This window comes from Sinocyclocheilus rhinocerous, unplaced genomic scaffold (assembly GCF_001515625.1).
Source record: "Sinocyclocheilus rhinocerous isolate Xijiao unplaced genomic scaffold, SAMN03320098_v1.1 scaffold3288, whole genome shotgun sequence".
In the NCBI taxonomy this organism is placed as follows: domain Eukaryota; kingdom Metazoa; phylum Chordata; class Actinopteri; order Cypriniformes; family Cyprinidae; genus Sinocyclocheilus; species Sinocyclocheilus rhinocerous.
This window is the reverse complement of record NW_015655612.1, coordinates 947,899-960,635: the sequence shown is the minus strand read 5'-3', so window position 1 is coordinate 960,635 and position 12,737 is coordinate 947,899. Positions and strand designations below refer to the sequence as shown.

The window sequence follows — 12,737 nt, the reverse complement described above, 5'->3', positions numbered from 1 at the left end:
ACGTTTTTTGTATTTTCTAGTTCGGGGAACAGACACAGTCTCTATAGTGTGATATCTAGGTGAAAGGGTCTCTATGTGCTGAGAATTAACTAGGGGTGTGCCGATCCGATATTCAGAATCGGTATCGCTCCGATACTGGCATTTTCTGCTGGATCGGGGTATCGGTCAGACGAGACCGATCCAAATACAATATAGTGAATATTCTATTCTATCATATTCTGTGTTTTTGTTAAGCCCCACGAAAGGCACAAAAACATTATAAAGCACCATAAAGTTTCCGTGCACTATATTTCATAGTATAATGTGAGGTACAGATGAGTATTTAAGTTATTAAATTCAAGTTCACATAAACCCTTCTCTCCGCTGTGGCTGTCAGTCATCCTCCATTCAGCATTCAAGCTGCGCGTCGCGTTCAGTTACGACAGTCAAGATGACGAAACTCTCTCAAGGATGATACAATGTTCCTATTATTATACTTGATCTGTAGATAAACATCAGCAGTTTTGCATAAAATTACTTTATCTTGCTGGAGTTTATAGCTAATTCTAAATCATGTTACTTTCTACTGGGTGTCTGTTAGAGATCACAACACTGGCGTACAGAGCACTATGAATTGTTCTTCACGCGTACAGTAACTGAAATTGAAAACTGTTAAAAGAAAAGGCTTAATAAACTAACGCACAGATTTAATACATTTCTATCATATGTTGCTGCATCATTACTGTGCTATAAATGTAAAAGAAATGTATTTAATTTATTGCATATATTTATATATAATTATATTTACTTGTTTTTCATAAATGTATATTACAATACAAAGAGCAATGTGTAACATTTTACCAGATTGCACCTATTTATTTTTATTTTTCCCCCCACTAAATGTTTTTTTCTCTAAATGTTTAGATTTTATAAAATCATTTTGAACTCATCATTTTTTGTAGAGTAAATTTTGCTGCTGAATTATCCACTAACCTAGTTTATAATAGTATTTTTCTCATAGATTATGATTATATATTTTTTTATTATATTTTGCTGTAGTGTGTCAGTAGGAAATATCAGTTTACATTTCCAAACATTCATTTTGCCAATAACTGTAATAATCCAGTGAGATTTTTGTTTGCACGAGGAGTCTGATGACAGCCAGTGCTCCAACAGAGATCTGATCTCATCATCATCCAGTCTGTCTGGAATGAGATTGCACCTAGGGCAAAAGCTGCTTTAAACGCAAAGGATGGTCAGACCAAATGTTGATTTAATTTAGTTAGTAGAAGTTATTTTTTTATTATATATTTTTCTTTATAATGAAGTTGTCTATATTTAGTAGATTGTGTGTAATACACAAAAGAGTGATGATCAGGTCAACACACACTGAGGTATAGAAATTAAATAAAAAAAACTGTGCTGGTATCGGATTGGTATCGGTATTGTCCGATATTCAGAACTTTTGGTATCGGATCGGGATCGGTTCTGAAAAAATGGTATCGTGCCACCCCTAGTTATTTCTATCTTTTGCTGTAGTGTGTCAGTAGGAAATATCAGTTTACATTTCCAAACATTCTTTACACAAGTGCCTAAAACTTTTAACAGTACTATAGCTTTGCAGGAAGGTTTCTTGTAGCATCTTGAATACGTTGCCACGGTTCTTCTGGATTGAGTCTGTCTCAGTTTGTTCTGTTTCTTCATGTCATTCCAGACAGACTGGATGATGATGAGATCACATCTCCGTATGGAGCACTGGCTGTCGTCAGACTCCTTGTGCAAAAAAAAATCTCTCTGGAATATTACAATTAATGGCAAAATGAATGGGATATTTCCTACTGACACATTACAGCAAACAATAGAAATAACTGACTTAAAACCATTTTTTTAGCTGGTGAAAATACTAGTGTTCTAATCATTTTGGCCACCACTGTATATAAAATACCTTCTTCTTTATTGACATATATTGTATTAGAGGCATTTTTGTGTCAAGCTGTTTTTTCTGTTGAACACAGCATAAATGTCCTGTGAGTGGTGTTCAGATTTGTGCTCTTTTGTTAGAGGATGAATGGAGCTGCTAGTGCCTGTGAGCTGCATTTATGGCTCCATCACAGGCTGCCAACGTGCTCTGTTCCCTCATAAACGCACGTTTGTCCCGGCATTCGCTGTGAATGATGTTGAATTTACACTGACTGAACCTCAGCAGTACTTTCACTACATCTCTGTCCCTCGTCTGTCCTTTCATACGACATCCTGGCACAGATAGGGTGGATTTATGCCCATGTGGGGAGCCGTGGGGCCTAGCGGACATGATAAATGGGCCAGCGTGTAGGCCCGACCAAAGCCTCCGAAGGAACGCTGCGCACAGCCAATGAGTTACAGTTGTGGCTCCTGTCATGGTGTGCGTTAGTATGAGCGACTGCTGACAGCTGTTTCATCACGGACGTTTCCATGTGCTCGCCCGACGACATCAGAAGCAGGGGAGAACGGAGTAAAAACGCATCCCACCTCACGCATCTCCACGCCGGCTCTCCTCCGTATCCCCACACTTTACCACATTAATTAGAGCTTCCTCATACCTTAATTACACCAAGTTCTGTGCTAATGCCGGAGTCCCGTGTGAATTGCTCACCGTTTCTTGCAGACTGTGTGCCTGATTTGCATTTCACAAAAGGTTTACTTCTATTCCTGGATGAGAGGAAGAGAGAGAGAGAGAGAGAGAGAGAGAAGCAAATGATTTGTGATGGGGAAGAGGGGTTTTATGCTAGTAAAGTAAAGCTGTGGTTCACTTTGGTATAACCTTGTGCTTCACTTATGGGTCTTTGTTTTACGTGCTGTCTCAATTATGGCAAGCCTGGGTTGCTTTCCTGAATATCATTTCCGGCTCAGAGTACAAAGCACTTTCACATGTTCTTTTACAGTGCCAATCTCAATGTTTGTCTCTGTTTCTCATGTTTTTCATAAAGCGTTGAAAGGTTTTTGTAGTCTAGTGCTGCTCAATTTCATTTCAGCGTTGACTTTGTGCTCTGTTGTTCATCGGAGCTACTGTGACTAAAGGTCATTTACACCAAATACACAAAATAATGTTCTTTTTAGCAGCATCATATGACCCCTTTAAACGGTAATACTAACCGGCAGGGCATTTTATCGTGATTTATCGTGAAACCGGTAATTGTTCCATCCCTAGTTACATCTTAATATTGAGATGAGAAGAGTGCATGCTTAATTCAACCTGCTTTCCTTTTTTTGATTGCAATTGGGATCCTATTTCAAGCCTTTTGGAATTACAATGTGCCTTTTTCCAGTTACACTTAAAAATGCCAAAGAAAAAATCAATTTAATGTTTCATTTGTTTTTCCTAACCAGCAATGAGAATTAACTGAGATATTAGCTTTAGAGTTTCATAAGAGATCTCAATGCTGTATCTGTGCTATTTGCTATGTCTATAATAAAAAATCAGAACTTTCAGTATAAATTCAAACATTTCTTGTGAAATTTCTTTTACACCAACTTATCTGAGCTGAGCTAATAGCATTAACTCATACTGTTATATGATGTGTCTCTTTATTTCTGCGCATGAAATTTTGGCACATAAAATTGAGAAATCATATATAAACTTTTATTGTAATATTGTTAGAAGCCTGCTATTTGTCTATAATTTGTGTCTAGTGTTTTAGTAATTGATCATGCCATTAAAAATAGCCCTTGATATAGATGAATGGATGGATATTTTATTTCTCCTAAGACATTTTAGAGCATTCGTAAATGATAATCCAGCTAAACTGGATAAAATATAATATTATTAAAATAAATTAAAAATATATATCTGACTTTCTGTAGTTCTTCTCAGTTATGGTGAATATTACAACCTTAAATGATGGTGACAAAAATTTGACATATTTCCCACATATTTGTAATTTAATTATAGAATTTTTTAGATACGTAGTTCTTTGTTTTTGCACTTTTTTATATTGTGTAATTGTAAATTTCTTCTTTTAATACCAAAAAAGTTATAACAAATGTATTGTATTGCATTGTATAGAACTCTTAAGTATGTGAAAAAGCAACCGATTTAGTTTTTTTATTTTAATTTTTAATCTTGCAGTCACATCTTGTCACTCCTGTGTTGGAGCTTGTTCTTTACGTTTATCTTTGACCCACAGGATGTTCACTGGTGATGGTGTTGAGGAACAGGAGAGCAGTAGGGGTGCACAGGGGGAGGGAGACAGGGGTTAGGACTGGGGCAGGAGTTCAGATCATCTCGTTGTCTTTCTCTGGGGCACGTTATGCATGGATGCTCGCACATTCATCACATTCCGTAGGTAGTATATTCTTTTAACTCTATATGTAGGTTGCTTATTTTAATATACGTCACATGATATCGTCATGGCGGAGGAGTCTGTGAGGAAGACCCCTTTAGCGTAAGTAAAGCTCCGGATAGATTCATGCTTGAGACCTCAGTGCTGTTTAGACAGGGGAAAATGCTGGATATGGGTTGTATGTGTCATGATTTTGTTTAGTAGTCGCTGGATTGTTTGGAACTCTTTTGGAAGACGTTCATGTAGTCTTTAAGCATTCTTCATCTACGTGGTGGAAAGAACATTAGACTGAAAGAAAGACTGAGATAGAGCTGGAGTGAAAGAGAGTGAAGTGGAGTTTCCATTGACATGCAGTTTGTGAACCTTTGAAATATCATGATACTGTCTTCAATTACTGCATTAGCTTCAGAATAAGTGCTTACTAGCAACATATTTTCCAAGTAAATACATACCTTGAAGTTGGAGTTTGTCATGTGCACATGGTCAGTCAGGGCTATATTGTTTGGTTCTGTTCTGTGAGATGATTTTTTCGAGAAAACAGGGTAACCATTGAACTTACTGTGAAAATTGGTCAGTTTGTTAGAAAAAAAAAACATATTGTCAATTAATCTGAATAAATATGGGGCATTATTAGTGGAAAAATCAAATTAGAGTATCAGGCCATCAAGTCAAAATTTCTGATATGTCAAATTTATTGGTAGATGATAGATAAAAATGTTAAATCTGCTTATAAAATTGCTTGTAAAATTTTAAAATTGAGGGATTATTAAGTTAAAAAGTTATTTGCTGGAAAATGTTGAGGGTCATTAGGTAAAAATGTGAAATTTGCTGGTAAACTTGGGGAGGGGGGAGAGGCGTTATTAGGTAAAAATGTTACAAAAGGCAAAAAAAATAAAAGTACAATTATTCATTTGAGGGTTTATTGGGTTAAAATGTTACAAAAGTTACAAAAATGTAAAATTATTCATTTGAGGGTTTAATAAAATGTTACAAATGTGTAAAATTGTTCATATGAGGTATTATTGTGTTAAAATGTTACAAATTTTACCAAATGTGGAATTATTAATTTGAGGGATTATTTGGTTGAAATGTCACAAAAAAATACAAAAATGTAAAATTATTAATTTGAAGGATTATTGGGTTAAAATGTTACAAATGTTACAAAAATGTACAACTATTAATTTGAGGGATTATTGGGTTAAAATTTTAAATTTGGGGTAAAATGGTAAAATGGAGGGATTATTTGGCTAAAATTTTACATTTACTGGTAACATGTTAAAATTGAGAGAATTGATGTTAAATTTACTCATAAGATTGGGAAGCTGTTAGGTACAAATGTTACATTGGCGACTATTGAATTTGAACCTAAATTTTTTTATGTCCCCTTTCTCTTTCTCTGTCTCCTCTCCCCTTCCAGTTTGCACCAGCAGTTTGCCAACTACAAGGAGCAGGTGAGGCGGATTGGGCCGGAGCCCCCCCAACAGAGGCAGCAGGGCCAACACAAGGATGACGCCCCCACCTGTGGCATCTGCCACAAGACCAAGTTTGCTGATGGCTGCGGAAACCTGTGCTCCTACTGCCAGACTAAGTTCTGTGCCCGCTGCGGGGGAAGGGTCTCTCTGCGTTCCAATAACGTGAGTACCACCTATATCGTGTGAGTGGCCAGACTGTTTTTCATGCTTCCTCGACCTGCATCTGCACACATTTAAGCAGGGACAGGGAGAGAAGAGCGCTGGGTGGATGAGAGAAAGGTTAATTGGGCATTAGTCAGAGGAGATGACGCTGCTGGTCACCGGGGGGTCGCCGCACACCCACACTGGGATGCCCGAGTCGGCACTGACTCTCCACAGGGGCAGCCGTACCACGCAAAGAGAAGCACCTGAAATGGTGGCCCACCTCCTGGAGTGTGATATTTACCTTCTCTTTCTATTCCTTCAACTGAGTCCAGAGAGCTAATTAGTGTTCAGTCATAATGAGTGCAGTGTCGGGAGTCAACAGCTCACCGACAGAGGCAGTAGAGTAGGGAGTGAGGTCAGTGAGGTGGAGATAAGGGTAAATGTAATTAATAACACACTGATTTAGTTACAGATGTATCCATCTGTATATTTGAAGTAAATATGTACATTTTTATTGCTACACAATGAAGCCAGGCCATTTGTAGTGTAACTATTGTCTACGCCTGCCAATGGCAAGTGAATTGAGACATTTTTTGGCAGTCAATGTATCCTATCAAGCATTTTTTATTTACATTTTATTTACAAGTTAATAAAAAAGGTAATTATTATTTTGCTTATGAAAAATGAATGACTTATTAGCCATAGAGTGTCTAATAAATCATATTAATGTCATGAATAATGCTATTTTTTTTTATGAAGAATAAACATTATATTGACAGTATTAGTTATCAGTATTAGAAATTGTATAGTTTTTTGGTAGCTGTCGAAACTGGATATTTAATTGTACATGCTCATTTCCCCTTTACATTTAAATTATCTTTGCCATCATCCAAATGCTCACTTTGTTAATCTTTAAAATACTAATAATTTAATTACACTGTTAAATAAAATCTTTAGCAAATGTCAAAATTAATATCTAGAGTGAATTCAGGTAAATTGGGCAACTTTTTGCTATTGAGAAGAATGGGAAAATATGGCCCAATTATCCTAAAATGAATCATATTTTTAATTTTGCATTATAATGCTGTGATACTGTACCTAAATGTAGTTGGAACATTAAAATGTTTTTAGTATTTTAAAAACATTAACATTAAAATATTTTTTAGTGTTTTTTTTTTCTCCATTTATTTAGACAAAATAGAATTTTTATGTATCTACCATTTACTGGTTATTGGCTTAAAATGTTTATCTGCTTATTGGCATCAGACAGAATTAGAATTTCATTACATTCATATTTTTAATAAGTATATTTTCCACTGAGATTTTGATTTAATTCATGTCAGCTAGGATCTGATTGTTGCTTTTGTATTGATGTAACTCCCAAAGCTGATTTTTACTTACATTTGGCCCTTCGTGAGGTTTAATTTAGGTTTAGATGTGAGAAAGCTCAGATAGGGCCAGTGTTGAGTGTAGAAGGCTGTTCAGATGCTTTTGTCTGTGTCTGAGAAGGTAGGAGAAATCCCATATGTGATGCAATGGAAGTGAAGTCTCCGTTGGTAGTGGATGGGTGCTGCCCTGAGGTTAGTTTCGCTGAAATGAGCGCATGTTGTTTCTCGGAGCCCTTTGGCGTGTACTATTAATGAGAGTGGCAGTCTTGATAATGGAGTCGCTAGATGCCTGTAGGTTAAACATAGAGAGCTACACCTACTCAATCTGGTAGACTGGAAACAGTAGCTAAAAGCGATGAAATACACTTAATAGCTATTACTATGAGCATAGCCATTGCTATGAGTAGCCTGAGCTGGTCCAGAGTGAACAGACTCGAAATAGTTCATTGAAACTGTTACAAAAATCAGAAATGCCCCACCCAGTGCACCCAGTGTATCATGGTTTTCACAAAATATTAAGCAGCGCAATTTAAGTTTTTAACATTGATAATAATAAGAAATGTTTCATGCATACCCAGTCAGAATAAAATATTGATTTCTGAAGGATTGTGTGACACTGAAGACAGGAGTAATGGCTGCTGAAAATTCAGCTTTGTCATCACAGGAATATATTACATTTTAAAGTATATTCTAATATGAAACAGTTATTTTCATTTGTAATAATATTAACGATTTTCTTTATTTTGTTCAAATAAATACAGCCTTAGTGAGCATTCAAAAACATAAAAAATCTTACCAACCCCAAAATTTCAAATCATAGTGTATATATGCACAATTACATTTATTTCCGAATGCCCAAAGTATTTTTTTAATTTAGGAATTTAATAAACTCCCAGCCACAGACTAGCCACAATTAAAAGTGCAAACTACAATTAAAATCTGAATTAAATACAGTAAATTGAATTAAACATGGCAGATGGCTGTACCATGATGTTTTTACTATGAAATCTGAAGTTAACCAATCTTCTTCCTCCGTGCTCATTGATATGTATGCCAGCCTCCAATGGACAAGTCTCCAAAATGATGTGTCCTGCAGTGTGAATCTCTGTATGGATTCTTCATTAAATGGCAGTGAAATACCTATGACAGCTAGTTAATGAAAAATGGTACAGTGTTTACACCTGCATTTAGTGTGCATTTGTTTATCAGTGTGCAGGTGTTTTATAGTTATACAATAGCATTTTAGTGTCTGTGAGTGTTTTTACTATGGTGGCTCTGAAGCAGTAGGACCTACTAAGCGGAATGTCATGTTCTCGTTTTCAGTGACCCATGCACTACCTTTATTTCCACTGGGAATAAATCATGGGAAATCTTATGCCGGGTTCAGACTACACGATATTTTTGTCGGTCACGATAGTCACTGTGTCAGATTACATGATTTTGACTCCTAAAATCTTGTCGTGGCGTCGGCAAAAAACATGTCAGACTACACGTTGCTTCCCGACCATTCATCGCGTGCCGTCTTTAACGATGTGCGTGAAAACAAGAGTGTAAACATTGCTGCAGCGCTTCCGCTATAGTTCGCCAGCATTTTTCTTTCTTTGTTCTGTCGTGGTAGCCCCTTGATGACACATCATACAGGAAGGAGTACTGTTGCCACAGCTCCACCAACCTTTCCTCCATCTCATAATTCCACCTAGCAGCACCATCATCTCTCTTTCGTTTTGCCATGTTTGAAACCTGTGTATGAAAGAGCTTCTGTGCTGCTATTGGTCAACGTCACCAATGTGACAGAACTCGTCGTGGACGATGGAAAAAAAATTAAACATGCTAGTCTTTCTGTCGTGATGTCGTGAAGCATCGCAGACGCGGAATCGGTTGTTGTCCACTATGACACACTACACGTGCTGAAACGATGGAATCTTGCGTCTCGACGCCCATTGTCGTTTACGAATCCCCACGACACCCTGCGATGTCAAGCAAATCGTGGCAAAATCGGGCTAAAATCGTGTAGTCTGAACCGGGCATTAGAGTGAATATCAGCGCAACCTGCACCTATCAGGTTTGCCCTGTGGGTGGCAACATACCTGCAAATTTACACTACCGTGATCTGTCCTGAAATAATAGCAAGGAAAAAGTGAATAAATCCACATTACAATGTAAAACATTCCAAGACATGTTTGTTTTGCAGCTGGAAAATGCCATTTGTATTTTGACACCTTTTGATGCTGCTAATGCCAGTCTAGAGCTGTTTTTGTGTTTATTATTCCAGTATGCATCTAAATGGTTTTTGTTTTCATATCTGATTGTCATTTCATACTTCTCTCTCTTGTTCTTCTCCCCCACCCACCATCCTGTTTCTCTCTGTGACGCTGGAGAAGAAAGAGGACAAAGTGGTTAGCATTTTCTATTCTCTTTTTGTTCACTGTGCAGTGTGAATGCTGATGTTTTTCCCTCACTCCCTTCATTCACATATACAAGTACTTCAGAACTATTTATTGTTTGTTTGTTTGTGTGTGTGTTTGTCATTATGTGTTTGCCTGGTATGCAGTGAGCACTCCATGTAACATTTAGTACAATTACCACATGCAGAAGCCTCCTTTAAATATTGACATGTCTAACCTATTTATACAGTTCTTGTTAGTAAATCACCCACAATGCACACATGTAGTGCAGTATGTAGCACAATAGCACCCTTTATTTGTGATCCTAGTTAATCAGGGCCAGAGAATGTGTTCGATGAATGCATGTCCTGCTTGGCCTGCTATACTGTTAAAATGAACATGCACTGTGTCTTCTCCCATGGCGCTGCATTCGTTTATCAGAACAGTGCCATATACTTCAGTGCTGCAAAAAGATCCCTGTATATGCAATCCAGAGCTCATTATCCCAATGATTATCAGGCCTCTTGGTAATATCTGTGTTTTCTTCTTCAGCCAAGCATTTCTTTCTGAGTGCTGCTGTTTTTGAAGTCAGATTCGTTTCCCTAGGCAGTACACTCTCCTCTCGGTCTCTTGTTCTTTCTTTCTTTTCCAAAGATCCATTTTAGACTATATGGTCAGCCAGGCTGGGCTTTGAAGCTGTGTAGTTTTTAACACCAGAACTTCGGTGATACTGGAAAACACTAACGATGTGTCATTCCACTGCCCACCTCTTCAAAGAGACACTGTGAAATGATTAATATTGATCTTTCTCCTCTTCCTTTGCATCTTGTTTGTGGATATTATATTGACAGGGACGTTAGACCAATGTTTTATTTTATGAGAACCAGTGTTATTTTAGTATCACTCTTAAATATTAAGGTTCTTTATTGGCATCAGTGGTTCCATGAAGAACATTTAACATCCATGGAACCTTTTCATTGCACAGACGGTTCTTTGTAGTGGAAAAGTTCGTTAGATATTAAAATAATAATATTGTTAATATATTTTTACACTAAAAAAGATGGTTCTTATAAGAACTGTTTAGAGAAGGTTCTCTGGGGAACCTAAAAATGGTTCTTCTATACCTTTTGGACCTTTATTTATTTATTTTTATTTTAAATTAATATTTTGAATCCATTTTTATTTTTATATTTTCCATTTTCATTTAAATTAGTTATAGTTTTTTTTTTATATATTTTTTATCAAAATTAATTAAAATAGATTTAAATTTTTTGTCATATTTTAGTTTTTTTCTATATAGTTTTATTAATTTTTTATTTCAGTTTTAGTTATTTTAATACATCAAGTTAAACTAAATTAAAATGAGAATGTTGCCTTGGCCAGCTAAAAAAGCAAAACAAACAAACTAGGGCTGCAACAACTAATCGATTATCAAAATAATCGTTAGTTGCAGCCCTAAAACAAACAAACAAAAAAACTTTTTTTATTATTTAACATTTATTATTAACAATTTAACATTTATTTCAAGTAAATATATATATTTTTATGTTTTTAGGTTTAGTTACCTAAAACAACCCTGGTGAGAATGACTGTCCTTTTTTTTTTTTAAACAGACTTTGGTTAGGCCTCATGTAAGACTTTATGTAGTGAAAATACGAAACACAGATCCAGTGGGGATTTGGACTTGAGTTCAGGTCTACAGAGACGATTATAATGTGACAATGAAATGCACACACACACAAAAGTCTGGCGGTACCATGGGAGGCGTTGTATTCATAGACCTCATGAATCTGCTTAATTCAGAGAAAGTCTGATGTTTGGAGATGTAGTAGAGCTAAACTTATCACCGTATCGATCCGCAGATGGCTTGTCAAGTGTGAGATGTATGTCTCAGTGACGAAAGACTGAAAGTTGGTTTTGTAACATCAACAGGGAGATGAAATAGATTATTTACACTATTGATCCGGTATTTAACAATAGGAATGGTCTTTGTACGAGGGACGGGTGAAGGAGTGTTTTGAGAGAGGGCCGGTGGGTGAGCGTCTCCAGGCGCTGATGTACTGGCTCATTAGACGGAATGGACAGTAATGTCTTTTGTGGCAGTCTTTCATCCTTATCCAGGATTTATAACATGCTGAATTATGGGTCTAGCTCTGCCTGTTGCCGCCCCAATTCATCAAGCTGTCGGAGGTGGAAGCGTGTACTGCGTTCTCCCTTCTCCTCCACTCACCGAACTCAAGCACTCCATTTATCCACCCCGTTTGCGTGGACCTGACACCGGCGGACAACCCTGCCTGTCCGCATCTTACCGAGCGATGGAAATGAAATTATATTAACAAGATGGAGGAAGAGGCGGAGTCTAATGATGAATGCTAGTCAAACAGAGCCAGCTGGAGTCAGATGATGGCTCGTTGGTAAATTGTTACGAAGCTCAGCAGTTGTTTAGCATTTTTGTGAACTAAAGGATACTTAAAAAAAACAAATAATAAAAGTTTTCAGTTGGTTCCCAGCTCAGTACCAAACCTGGAATACAAAAATGCTATTAAAGTATTTTTTAAAAATCTTAATATTTAAATCAGTTTCATTTTATCTTTATAAAAACCCTTGATGTTAACAAGTAGAGATATTTAAGACTTTGTAAAATAAGTCTCTTAAGCTCACCAAATGCCAAAATTAATTTAGTCAAAAATAAACAGTAATATTGTGATATTATTAAATTAACTGTTTTCCATTTTATTTTATATTTTAAAGGGGTCATATGATGCGATTTCATTTTTTCCTTTCTCTTTAGAGTGTTACAAGCTCTTGGTGCATAAAGAAGATCTGTAAAGTTGCAAAGACTAAAGTCTCAAATCCAAAGAGATATTCTTTATAAAAGTTAAGAGTTAGCCACATCTACCTAAAACGGCTCGTTCGAACACGCCCCCACATACAGTGGGGCAAAAAAGTATTTAGTCAGCCACCAATTGTGCAAGTTCTCCCACTTAAAAAGATGAGAGAGGCCTGTAATTTTCATCATAGGTATACCTCAACTATGAGAGACAAAATGAG

The 12,737-nt window shown here is 36.6% G+C and overlaps 1 protein-coding gene across 7 annotated transcripts in view; it reads left to right on the top strand.

The window, feature by feature from the left end:
* The window catches only part of LOC107718836 (regulating synaptic membrane exocytosis protein 1-like), an 89,447-nt gene that overhangs the window by 30,634 nt on the left and 46,076 nt on the right, over positions 1-12,737 (top strand). For 6 of the 7 annotated variants that reach the window (XM_016526078.1, XM_016526076.1, XM_016526077.1 and 3 more), the window contains 2 exons: positions 5,716-5,932; positions 9,684-9,698. In XM_016526078.1, the coding sequence (XP_016381564.1) occupies positions 5,716-5,932; positions 9,684-9,698 (232 nt within the window). The remainder of the gene's footprint in view (positions 1-5,715; positions 5,933-9,683; positions 9,699-12,737) is intronic. The other variant, XM_016526073.1, reaches the window with a different exon arrangement.